Raw genomic sequence first — 13607 nt, 5'->3', positions numbered from 1 at the left:
ACGTTTCCAGCTCAGTTTAAATCCCCTGGTTCAACAGACATTTTTTTAGATACAAAGACATTCAATAAGAAGTCAATTGTATTTTTTCTCACATACTTTTTAATATTTTATTGTTTCTCGGTTTTAAATATAAAAAAAAGTGGGGTGGGAACTTTGTTCAAGTAACGTTTGTCACGTCGGCGGATTTACACAGTAGCTCTTAGACACTTCCGGTTGTGCCGGTCATGGAGGATGAATCCAACGTGAACAAACTGAATCACCGCTATTTTCCAGCTCTAGGATAAATACTTAGAGAATATTTCGTGTATGTGATGTGAATATAGTCGCAGTTGTGTGTTCGTTCATTTAGTGCTGAGTTTAGTGGGGTGTTGTTGTGTTTGTGGCGTCGGGGGGACTGTAACCTTGATGCAGCTGGAGAAGAAGTAACTGTCCTGAAGAAAACATGGCAGGTGTTTGTCGTGGTTTGAGCTCCTTGTCAACACAGGTAAGAACATAACTAATACCAAATACTGGCCCAATCCAATCACGTTTTAACTGGGTTTTTTAAACCAGCACAGGCAGACCTGAGACCTGACAAAAGATCACAATCGTCTCATTACAGTATTGTTCACAGAAGCCATTAAAGGTCCAGTGTGTAAGATTTAGGTGAAAGGGATCTAATGGTGGAAATGGAATCAAAAGACAAGAACCAACAATCCCTGTCAGTATGTCTATTCTCTAAAAAATACATATTCATATGGTGTTAAGTAAACCAAACATAACAGTGCCTGGCTCTTATAACATAATGTCCCCTGTAATAAAACACTATAACTTATTCCAAACCTACAGATAATAATTCCTTTCAGTTATGTAGTGCGTTGAAACATTTTTAGCATAACTCATTCTCTACATACAGGTTAAGTTTGATCTAGAACCAAAGGACAAGGCCACATTGAATGGAAAATGGTGCCTACGGGCCTTTTACGTTTTCAGCACAGATGATTTCCTAGAAAACACATTTTATAAAGCAGATTTGTGTAAATTAATATTGATGAAGTATCATATAATGTGTTTTTACTGTACCTCAGTGTTGACACCACACAGACATCTTAAATGTCATATAAAATTATGCAAACTTAGTCCTGTGTCCTGATATTTAAATGAACCCAGCGACACTGTCCAGCATTTTTTATGATCATTTTGTTAAATGGCCCAAATGTACAAGTCATTGTATTTGTGTTCTTTACTATTAGTGACCCAAGCTGCCTTCAGCCTCTGTGTTTAATTGTGTGTTTTTGACTTGTCACTGTTTGTGTGTGTTTACAGATCCTGACACGAGCTGCACTTTCACCCCGCCCGTGGTTTGTGTCTACACGCAGCAAGTTTTACAAATCAAGAATACCAAAAGAGGTAATAATCAAGGGGACATTTTATATCAAAACAACAAAAAAAGGGGCTTGATTGCCTGCTTATTCTGCCACCCCCACTCAGCTTGCCTCCACTCTCTATGAGAAAGACCCACACAAACACATCGACTGTCTGTCACTGTCAGATTGACCCTCAGCAGCCCTGGGGGAAATTCTACCCGCTTCTATGGTCGGTGGCCATCTGTAAAGATTTTACCGTCTTTGGATGCCAGGCAGGATTCAGCGTGAACTCTGTAGATACCACTTTAGCTGTGTGCGTTCACAAAACAATCATACAGTTCTCGGATGCAGGGGTGTTACCTCTCACCCAAACCCCCGATAATCAGCTCCAAAAGTTAAACATCTAGTGATTCACTCCCAAATACTCAAAATTTGGTCAAAATCCATCCATTCCTTGTTCAAGTTATTTTATTTGCGCACACATACACATGAACACACACTGCAGCGTAGCACAGAGTAATGAAGCATTTATGAGAACCATAGTTACTGCTTTGTTCTTCCCTTCTAAACATTTAAATGACTTATTCTGTGATTATTCTATGTGGTCAGTATTCAGCTTCTCTGTGTTTCTTTGCAGCTCTTTGCAGAGAGGTCAACAGAACATGAGAAATATGGAGGAGATCCAGAGCAACCTCATAAACTGCACATAGTGACTAGAATCAAGAGTGTGATGCGGAGACCCTACTGGGAGAAAGAGATGGTGAAAGATCTGGGGCTTGAAAAGGTAAGTTAGACTTTGAACCCATTTCAGTTTGCGTCCTCTGCTTTAATGTTTAGTAAAAAAGTTAAGCCCATCCTGTGATGATCCCACCAGCAGTGATTACATGTGTAGTTTTTACAATTTAATCAAAACCACCTCTAGCGAGGTTCCTGCTATAGCAGACGTCTCTAGTTCCACATAATGACAGATGCATAAAGTCATAAATTGAAAACAAAACCAGCCATGCTCTGGACAGGTAGTAATTTGAGATTAGAAAACTGATCCACTATAGAGGCACCAAGTATTTTTTATGCAAATTCCTATTGAAAATGTAATGCTTTGAGTTTTTTACTTGTTCACACTTTGTTCTCTCTTTGCTTTGTGTTTAGGCACACGTCCCTGTGATACACAAAAATACTCCTGCGGTTAACAACCGACTGAAATTTGTAAAGCACCTGGTGAGGTAAGGTTACTGTGCTAAAAGGGGGTGAAACACTTGTTTTGAAGTAGGAATTTTAAATGTTTTCAGACATGCACCTAACTCTGGACATTTCCCAGGTTTTTTCCTGCACCCCAGTAAAATTGTATGATAAATGTACAAGTGAGCAAATGTGTGTCTTTAGTCTCTGAACATCACCAAAGATTGCAGTTAAATAATATCTGATAACTTGAGATTTATTTATCCATTTGAGGTATTTCTTTGGTCGTTGAAGGAACAAATACATTGCGACTGTTTGGATAATTTCCTGCCTTTGTCATGTGTTTCCTGGTTCATTCAGAGTCCAGCCTCTGAAGACGCCCTATGGACTCCCTTCTGAACAGGACATGGCCGAGACTTTCATTAACAGCAAGGGAGAGCTGATTGTCCGTCGCCTCCTCCAACCTGTAGAACCCAAGGCCATTGAATCCTAGCCTTACTCTCACTAAGTGAATAATTCAGTTGTACATAAATATCATGTCAAGATGTGTCTCCATGTGTACCAGTTCAGATTCCACTTCTGGAAGGTAGCCTATGGGTCTGAATAATGAAGCAGGAACACCACGATTATAAAGTGGACTGATCAATTTTGCTGTGTAAAATCTGTCTGTGTTGCAGTTTTGATTTACTCAGTAAAGTTATTGGTTTGTTTAGTCTACTCATCAGTCTATGTCAGTTCAAATAGCACCATATTTATCACACATTCCCATGACATTTTAGAAACAGGGGGTTGCTCATTTTCTATATAAAACACACTTTATACAAACTAGAATTAAAGACCTTTAAAAAGGAAATACATGTATCTTTTTGATTTTGGTGTTTTTCTGTGTCACCTCCACAGATACCAGTTTAAGCTTTTTCATTTGTACAGGTGTTTGCAAATATTTCATATTACAATATACAATATCACACAATCCATGTATTCGCTGTAGCTTCTAATCCTCCAGATGAGTGGGAGAGGCTGGAGCTGCTCACAGCTGACATTGGATAGGAAGCAGGGTGCACCCTGGGTAATCACAGCTGATGTATAAAGACTGTTTCCCAAACATGACTTTCCAGAAGTAAATAGTCTGTTAGGCCTATAGTACCTCTGGAACATTCTAACGCCACTGTTCATTCATACGTATTCGACTCGTCTCAATTGTTGTATATTTTAATGCGGAGAAACATTGATTATTTGTTACCGCAGGCAGTTCCATTACATCATATTTACTAAAAACTAAACATTTATTGACCCTGTTTAACTTCTGAGCACTAAGATTTATTCACCTAAGCCAAGAATGTGTGGGAAATTAGGTGCAGCTTGGATTTGAGGTGACTGCTTGGCTTTGGTGGAGGTAAAGACACTACTGACTGGTGTCTATTTTTCTCGATGTGAGAAGCTCCTCCATTCTCCTTGAGCATTGCAGTGTAGAACAGTGTCCAGCCACTGTACACTCAATATACAGTTCGTGCTAAAAAGAAGCGATCAGGATTCAAAACCCACCTGAAGCTGACATCTCCAGGCTGTTTTTGACAGATCACCTGCTGCCCTGCTCGACCTGATGAGGCAGGACAACTTATATATCTGTCATTCTCATTAGTTCCAAACTGTCTACAAAGGTCTGAATGTGCAAGGCCATTGGTATCATTCACACCACTTAAGCTCTTTATATTTGTCTAAAGGCTTGCGTAGCTTTTCAAGGTGTATGAGAGGCAAACCTCAACCAACGTGAAGGACACTCCTCTGATTTCACACAAGCATTTGTGATGTGCATCAGCGTATTTCAGTCTTCTTCAGAATCAGTCGTTACTTCGGCCTCTGATGGTTTTCTTCTCCACTTTCATTATCTTTGAGCCTGAATTCTTCGCTGCTGTGGGTGCATCCATCAGGTTACCACTGGGAGGGGAGAAAGAAACATTAGAGCAGAGTCACAGAGTAAGCTATGAAGGCCTTACTAGACAAAGGAGGGAGTCTGTGTCTCACCTGTAGTTAATAACACCTGAACAGCCAAGCCTCCACTCAAGTATCTCTGTGGAAAACTCGTCTGTGTTTTCCTGCACAGTGAATCCAGCCACGTAGTCTTCTGTTTCTCCATCTATCACCAAAGCCAGAGTGGGAATGATCTTGATGCGCAGCCTCTCCATCAGAAATGGGGCCTTTTCTACATTCAGTTTGATAAATTTGGTCTCAACGTGCTTCTTTGCCAAGATGGCCAGATGTTTGTCGATGATCTTACATCTACATGTGAGGGAGAGAAACCACAGACATTAAACCAAATCGGTAACGGACATTCAAAATCAAAGTTGTAGGAGAAGATCTAACATGTCATTATTAACCAAAATCATAAAGAGGAAAACACCAGAAAGCTAGTGAGCAACTGAGAGACATTTGCGTTCTCACAAACAGCCCCCCACAGAAATATTCATGGACTTCCGGGATGTATAATGCGAAAAAGCAATGTGATGTAAATACTCATTTCAGTTTTGCTTGATAAATTACACAATTAATTGATTATCAGAGCTGTGAACTAGCTTACCATTTACTAATGGGTTTGTCCCAACATTAAATGTATCAGTATAACTGTTGCTTTGTGTCTTTACTGATAAAAATTATTACTTTTTAATAACTTACCTGAGGGTGGAACTTTTGTAGAAGTGGCAGACGGCATTCTTGCTTTCCCTCATCTCTCCGAAAAAGTCCTTCTCACTTGAGATTTCTCTGTACTCCCCATGGCCTTTAGACAACCACTCCTTAAAAACAGAGAACTAAGGTGAGTAACAGAGCAAGAGATCTCAAATAGCAGTTCAAATAATACATAAGAATTGAGTTATAATCTTTTCTCACATAAGATTATCCAACCACTCTTACAGATAATTTAATTTTCTTTCGGAGTCTTATGCAGCTAAATAGTACAATTCACAATATCAGAGTTAAGTGACAACATCCACATACCTGCTTCTGGGCTTTTTTGAGTGTCTCCAATCGCCGTTCCGTCACTCTATCCAATTCATCTTCATCCATTTCACTCAGTTTGCTCAACTGTGCATCCATCTGCTCCTCCACCAGCTTGGCCGACCGACTTCACTGAACCTGCGTGAATAAAGAGCAGATACTAGCTTATCTGTGACTGTGGTTCTACTCTACCACCAACAACTGCCCCCAAACAGTGTGACAACAAAAGGCAGCCTCTGAACTGTGTAGCATCATAGGCAGCTGCCTTTGATGTTCCCATTACTGCATTTTGATAATTGATTTATTGTTTCAGCCAGTTAAGTTTTCTTTGTTATATTTTGTGACTGTTATTCTCATATTGTTTTAAATCTGTTTTCCAGCTCCACAGTAAGCTTTCCATAATATACAAATTAACAGCATCAAGAGTCATTGGAAGACTACAAAGTTTGTTTTATTGTTGACATTGCTATTATCAAATGCGTTAGTGTTCCTTGATGAAATATCATTTTGAGTGTATTTGCTAGCGACTACTAAAGAAAGTTCTCTACGAACCGGACCGTCGTCCTTACGGTGATATTCTGAAATAATTCAGAAATAATGTTATGAAGCTGATTTAGTAAGTTTCCAGTTTAAAGAAGGGTTGGACATTCACTCGCCTGTGTCAAGGCTTAAAGATGACTTTGCAAACCACACCGACTTTAAGGCTTCCTGACCCGATGAGACCATTCACACAGACCGTGGATGAGAGAAACGGGAAAATGACCTCAGTTTTGCTCCAACACCACGGTGACAGACTCAGACCTGTAGCTTATTTCTCTTCTAAACTCGACCCTGTAGCTGCTGGCCTGCCACGGTGCCTCCGTGCAGTAGCAGCAGCTGAAAAGGCTGTAATGGCCTCAAGAGCGAGGCCAATGAACAATTAGGCAGCTTCCTGGGGATTGATTTAAGACAACACTGTTTATATCATCCAGCCAGTGGCGGAGCAGTCCGAAAAGTGGAACGGACCATTTCAGGTGCTGCTGACCATGCACAATGCCATCAAAATCGCTGAGAGAGCGACCTGGATTCACGTCAGCCACTTTAGAGAAGTTCCAACTCTGCCGCCTGCCGACCAACAAGTGCAAATGTAGATTAAGGGTGATTGATCAAAACTTGTTTACTCCAACTATCACTTTGAAATAAACAATTGGGCTACAAACTTCATCCCTAACCTATAACTGCATTGACATCGAACGGCTTGCTGATACCAGCTAGTGGCACCAATTCAGGATCAACAATGGAACGCAGACCTCCATGGCATCCGTTGCCCCACCCAGGCTTGTGTGGCATACGAGGGAAAACGTGTTGTCTATTTCTGGCTTCCATTATTATTGTTGGTCTTTTGATCATGTTAGATCCATCTCCTTGGCATGACGATGATTCACGTTTGACAAATGAAACTCTCCACACCTCACAACCCTCCACTAACAACTCACAGGTAACACGAGCAAAACACTCCCCTCCAATCGACTCCATACTCAAACAACCATGGGTTAAAAATAAAAACAATCTTTGGTTGCAGGCTGTAAATTTCTCCGCTCGACAAGTTACACATTTTTGTTACATTTTCATGTCAGCCAACCCGAAATTAACTATGGTAGGATTACCAGAAGACCCCTCGTGCCAAACCATTAACTCAGATAAGATTTGTTTAATTGACTGTTTAATCTATCGTGCGTCCAGACACAACGGCTGGAATAAAACAGGCAAACTTTTTAAAAACTGTCCATCACACACTATGCCTCGCTTCGTTCCAAACCTGCCGATTCCGGAGAGGAATCTCCAATTGGCTCCAGGTGCTAGACTTGGGTTTATCATTCAAACGTATGGTAAATCCTCCGTTGGCCACATAACTCTTCCCTGCAGTAAGATACATATTCTATATCCTCCGAGGGTTCAGGGTGGGTCTCAGAGTTCAAAGCCAGGTCTTGAAGTATTAGAAGATGGCGCATATGGTAGACGGTTTAAGAGAGACGCCATGGATGGCTGTATAGGACCATATCCAGACATATTTTGGCATTGTGGTATTCTGAGACACTCCCTGCCGGCTAATTGGACTGGTATATGTGCTCTTGTCCTTTTGTCTCAAAAACAACTCCTGGGTCTCCCAAAAACCTCTCAGGACTCTAGAAGTAAACAACAGCTAACAGACGACTCCCAAGTATTCATTGATTCTATAGGCGTACCACGTGGAGTCCCCTCCGAAGTATAAGGCTCGCGCTCAGATCACTGCAGGGTTTGCCTCTGGAATTCCAATATTAGGCGCCATAGTCGAGGTAAACAAAAATACTGACTGTATCAATTATATATATTATAATCAACAACGTTTGGCTTATTTCTCCAGGGATGCACTAACCTCGCTCGGAGAACCAGTTCATGCAAATTCCCATGTTCTCTGGCAGTCTCGCATGGGAGTAGATATGTTGAACGCCGATAGAGGCGGTGTCTGCCATCTCTTCGGTGACATGTGCTGTATCATCATTCCTAATAACACTGCCCCTGATGGCTCTTTCACTAATGCTCTGTCTAAATTGCAACTTCTGTCATATGAACTAAAAGGTAACGCCGGTGTAGGTGATATTGGATCCTGCTTGGATTCCATGTTGGTAAGTGGAATCATTGTTCATCTCAGCGGCCATCGGGTTAGTCATCGCCATGACCCTTTTATCCCTGTGTGGTTGTTACATATTGTTACGGGTCAGCGGCTTTGACATCAGGGCCATAGATAGATCCATCTCCACTCAAATGATCCAAACCCCTGTTGATGATTATGCGCTGCACTTACCTTCTCCTAAATTGCTCACTGATACTGATTCCGATGATGATCCTTTGTAAGCCACATTCCTCCAACACCCTCCATGCTTGCTCAATTATTCAGGAAAATATTACATTTTTTCTTTCCACAAAAACAGCAGTTTCTTTCTTATCCCCATGTTAATTATGTCCTAGATTGCATCTTTGTGAATTTCTGGGCCTGATGTTTTTTTTTTATATATATATATATACCGTGTGATCATTTTATGATCAAAGGGAGGAACGTAATGTAAAACTTACCAATATATCACACTATACATTATCTCTGCGTATGCATACTATTACTGCTTGTGAAACTGTTAAGATGACATTAGAGCCACAAATCTGTCTCCCGCCCCAAAGAGGCCATCCACCTGTGTCTGGGTCTAATCTCCTGGGATTCTTATATTCAAACACATACAGATCTCAACTGATACAGTAGTTCTCACACAAGCTCCCAAACACAGTTCAGCTCTTCACACACGTACATTTTTTCATTGTATCTGCATAGAAAGCATACACCTGCAACTGTCATTCCCTCTGCAGAATGCTCATCGCAAACGGCATGACTGTCTGATCTTCCTTGCAAGAAATAAAATCATCTTAAAAGACTATTACTCTAGAATCTCTTTATTTCAGAAGTCTCACCAGATCAAATATCCATCACAGTACCTAACACTGCCAAGGACCAATACAAAATCACAGGCGCAGAGTTCCTTTTACACTTTTTATTAACTCTGGATATGTTGAGACTCTTGCTACAAGTGTCAGGTGTGAAAATGGAATCTGATGCTGGAAGATAATCTTGGCACTCACACAACTAACTCATTTCTGGTTTCTGTTCTAACATGAGACACAGTTACAAGAAAACACATGAAATAGACAGGTGAAAAACTAAATGAGCACATCTGTAATTCAAGACAACTTTCTGAATTATAAAAGTAAAGACAAAATCAACAGCAACACAGTGAGGCTAAGAGACATGTGATAGATGACTGGAGCGGTGGCTCAGTGACACATCTACAATTTAATGTGTGCTGTTTTTCATGAAATGCATGTTCATTGGATTCCAAATGTTTCACTTGTCTTGTGTTATTTCATCCTTGCAAAGCACGGTGTAACATTGTGAAGAAAATGGCTGTATATATTAGGTTTACTATGACAAAAAGCAGGTCGAATTTCAGCACATTTTAGGCATTAAACCACACAAGCTCAAGGAGGGATCCAAGTTTAAAAGGTTGGAATTGAAAGCAGGCTTGACATTTAATTTTTAAGATGTAGCCCCGAGAGGAAACCAGACGTGCATCAGCGTATTTCAGTCTTCTTCAGAATCAGAATCAGAGTCGTTACTTCGGCCTCTGATGGTTTTCTTCTCCACTTTCTTAATCTTTGTGCCTGATTTCTTCCCTGATGTGGGTGCATCCATCAGGTTACCACTGGGAGGGGAGAAAGAAACATTAGAGCAGAGTCACAGAGTAAGATATGAAGGCCTTAATAGACAAAGGGGGGGGGGGTCTGTGTCTCACCTGTAGTTAATAACACCTGAACAGCCAAGCCTCCACTCAAGTATCTCTGTGGAAAACTCGTCTGTGTTTCCCAGGTCAGTGAATCCTACCACGTAGTCCTTTGTTTTTCCATCTATCACCAAAGCCAGAGTGGGAATGATCTTGATGCGCAGCCTCTCCGTCAGAAATGGGGCCTTTTCTACATTCAGTTTGATAAATTTGGTCTCAACGTGCTTCTTTGCCAAGATGGCCAGATGTTTGTCGAAGATCTTACATCTACATGTGACGGAGAGAAACCACAGACAAGTTCAGAAGCTTGATGACAACAACATACTGCTGCTACCAACATTCAAAACCAAAACTAAAGTTGTAGGAGAAGATCGACCATGTCATTATGTTAACAGAAATTGTAAAGAAGAAAATACTAGATTGTTAGTGAGCAACTGAGAGACAGTTGGGTTCTCACAAACATTCAGTTCAAATATTCATGGACTTCCTGTATGTCTAATAGCAGCGATGAAGCGATTACTTTTCAGATGTAAATACTCACTTCAGTTATGCTTGATAAATGACTTAATGGATTGATTATCAGAGCTATGAACTAGCTTACCATTTACTAATGGTTTTGTCCCCACTTTAACTGTATCAGTATATCTGTTGGTTTGTGTCTTTACTGATAAAATTATTATCTTTTAATAACTTACCTGAAGGTGGAACTTTTGTAGAAGTGGCAGACGGTATTCGTGCTTTCCTTCACCTCGCCGAAAAAGTCCTTCTCACTTGAGATTTCTCTGTACTCCCCATGGCCTTTAGACAACCACTCCTTAAAAACAGAACTAAGGTCAGTAACAGAGCAAGAGATCTCAAATAGCAGTTTAAATAATACTAGGGCTGGGCAACGATTAAAAGTTTTAATCGCGATTAATCGCATGATTTCCCTGATTAATCACGATTAATCGCATTTGTATACGCAAAATCCAATAATTAATTAAAAAGTAGTGTATAGCGCAATTTTATTTTCAATGTTCTGCCATATGAACGAAAGTGCCATAACATTTGTTGTGCAAACACTTTTAACATCAGCATTTAATACAGTAGCAGTTAAATAAAATATTCAGTGTAAATCTCAACTTAACAATGTTATCAAAGCAAATACAAAGTTAAAGCTCAATGCCACTGCCAGGGCATTAATGTTATCCTCTTCATTGTGAAAAATGTATACTCCTCCCTGCGTCTCACGTAGTCTGCCGAAGCCTCGCTCCACTCGCTGTTTCGTTGAATGATTTGCTGATATCAACTGTGTGTTTTGCAATTAGGTGATATTTTAGACTGGAAGTACTCCGGTGATAAGAAAATTCACCTTGGCAGTGGCTACAAATTACTTGGTTCTGTCGACTCCGCCGTCTGGAAGGACTTTAAAATGGAAATGGCCATGTAAAAGCTCCGTAGCCTTATCCATGGTTGTTAATCCGCCAATTATTTTCTTTTTTCCCGTTCCGCAGCAGTCAGCAACAGACTTTCACAAAATAAAAGCCTGACTTTCACAATAAAACAATAAATAATCAAACCTGAGTTAATGCGAGATAAAATAATTAGTTGAGTTAAATAAGTGATGAGTTAACTCGTAATTAACTAGTTAACTTGCCCAACCCTAAATAATACATAATAAGAATTGATCTGTAATCTTTTTGGATATAAAATTATCCCACCACTCTTACAGGTTGAATCTTCTTTCGGAGTCTTATGCAGCTAAATAGTCAAATTCACAATATCAGAGTTAAGTGACAACGTCCACATACCTGCTTCTGTCTCTGGGCTTTTTTGAGTGCCTCCAATCGCCGTTCCTTCAGTTTGTCCAATTCATCTTCATCCATTTCACTCAGTTTGTTCAACTGTGCATCCACCTGCTCCTCCACCAGCTTGGCCGACTGCTCCAAAACCGCTGATAAGATATCCATCTGATTGGCCATGGCTGCCTGCTCAGTGTAAAACCTTCACTGAACCTGTGTGAATAAAGAGCAGATACTAGCTTATCTGTGACTGTGGTTCTACTCTACTACCGATAACTGCCCCCAGTGTGACAACAAAGGCAGTCTATGAACTGTGTTGCATCAAAGGCAGCATGCCCTTCCTGCATTTTGATAATTGATTTATTGTTTCAGCCAAACATAAAAAGGTATTTCCTAGGTTAAGCTTTCTACGTTTTGTGTCATATTTTGTGACTCTCACAGAGAGGTTATTCTCATTGTTTTAAATCTATTTTCCAGCTCCACAATAAGCATTTTACTAATATACAAAACAAAAGCATCGAAAGTCATCATAACACTACAAAGTTTGTTTCACTGTTGTTGTTGACATTGCTACTATCATATGCGGGAGTGTTCCTTGTTGAAATATCATTTTGAGTGGATTTACTAGCCACTACTAAAGAAGGTTCTCCACCAACCGGAGATTCTAGATGAGGCACTTTATTTGCGATAAGATCATCTTTGATTAGTCCCACAATGGGCAGCTAGAGTCAAAAATAGTAATCAGTAAGAAATAAATAGCGTGCAATATTTAAGTGTAAGGAAATATACAAATATGAATGGAATAAAGAATAGTTTACAGAATATGCGCAGTGTGGGTTAATGTACAGTAAATGGATTGCACAGGAACCATTGTATTGAACCGACAGAATGAATATTGCACAGATGACAAGTGTAGCCTCTGTGAATTGTGCAGCTGCTTGTTATCGTTGTCATGAGGCTACTTGACAACAATGGCCAGTAAGGGGGACACGCCTCGTTTCTGCCCCGGTTGTTCGCTTCGTTTCCCCGGGAACGTGTTACAGCTGTTTCTTTACTGAATAATTCTCATTTGACTTCCCGTGTAACTCATAAACACACGTCCCTGGACTGATATGCGTGTCCGGGTACAAAGACTGGCAAGTAGAAAAAGGAGAACAGCAGTAACATAACACGCTGCGTATTCCTCTATTAGCATGCTAAGCTAGTTAGCCACAGTCATCCCTGCGAGTCTAGAAGTTGCCACAAGCGTGATGGGAAGCTCCTCCCACTCGGTGTGTGAGACAGTGAGTCGTGGACAATCTGTGGCGTCATGGTGGATACAAATGTTAATCGTGGTCAAATTGTCTTCGAACGATAATTACCTGGAGATATGACGGATTGTAGGTTGATGCACGACGTGCAAACAATCCTACCGGAAGTGACGTCGCGGGAGGCCTGGCTTGTGGGTAATAGCACAGATATGGGTAATAGGTCTTACCCACATCCGGGTAAGACGTATTGGTCAGTGCACGATCTATGTTTTTTTTTACTGAAGACTGATGAAAATGTTGTTTGGAGGAATGCGGTGCTTGGTCTCATGGAAAGTAAAGTATGATAAATGATTAATTTTATTTTAATCGACAGATTCCATATATATATATAATCTGTACATTTATAATAAATGTGCATTTACAGGTAAGAAATCATGCTTCACTGCCTTTCACAGTTAATTAAGACAATACAGTTATTCAATTCAGCACTCTCGCAATTTCTCTTTCTTTTTTTAAAGCACGTCTTTCTACTCCTATTTTTTTTCCACAAATATGTAAATGTTCTATGCATATAGGTTGTCTAATTTTGTGAAAAATAAAGTTAAAATATAAAAAGTAAATTCGTAAGTTCAGGAGCGTATCGAGGGATTTTGGGGGGCCCAGGCAAAAGGGACCCGGGGGCCCTACATCGGATCAAATCTCCCAAGAAAC

The 13607-nt window shown here is 40.3% G+C and overlaps 2 protein-coding genes and 1 pseudogene across 2 annotated transcripts; 1 reads left to right on the top strand and 2 right to left on the bottom strand.

The window, feature by feature from the left end:
* The first annotated feature begins 212 nt into the window (after positions 1 to 212).
* Positions 213 to 3378, top strand: mrpl30 (mitochondrial ribosomal protein L30). The gene is made up of 5 exons (XM_061088658.1): positions 213 to 484; positions 1306 to 1389; positions 1984 to 2130; positions 2496 to 2569; positions 2886 to 3378. Exons 1-5 carry the CDS (start codon positions 443 to 445, stop codon positions 3016 to 3018), a joined length of 480 nt encoding a protein of 159 aa, XP_060944641.1. The 5' UTR covers positions 213 to 442; the 3' UTR covers positions 3019 to 3378.
* A 988-nt stretch (positions 3379 to 4366) lies between these two features.
* LOC133022102 (thioredoxin domain-containing protein 9-like) lies at positions 4367 to 8011 on the bottom strand (annotated as a pseudogene).
* A 1053-nt stretch (positions 8012 to 9064) lies between these two features.
* Positions 9065 to 13075, bottom strand: txndc9 (thioredoxin domain containing 9). The gene is made up of 5 exons (XM_061088862.1): positions 13008 to 13075; positions 11656 to 11859; positions 10561 to 10679; positions 9878 to 10132; positions 9065 to 9787 (listed from the first exon to the last, which is right to left on the bottom strand). Exons 2-5 carry the CDS (start codon positions 11824 to 11826, stop codon positions 9667 to 9669), a joined length of 666 nt encoding a protein of 221 aa, XP_060944845.1. The 5' UTR covers positions 11827 to 11859; positions 13008 to 13075; the 3' UTR covers positions 9065 to 9666.
* Positions 13076 to 13607: the final 532 nt, after the last annotated feature.

The sequence above is a fragment of the Limanda limanda genome, chromosome 16 (assembly GCF_963576545.1).
Source record: "Limanda limanda chromosome 16, fLimLim1.1, whole genome shotgun sequence".
Classification (NCBI taxonomy): Eukaryota; Metazoa; Chordata; class Actinopteri; order Pleuronectiformes; family Pleuronectidae; genus Limanda; species Limanda limanda.
This window is presented reverse-complemented; position numbering and strand designations above follow the sequence as displayed.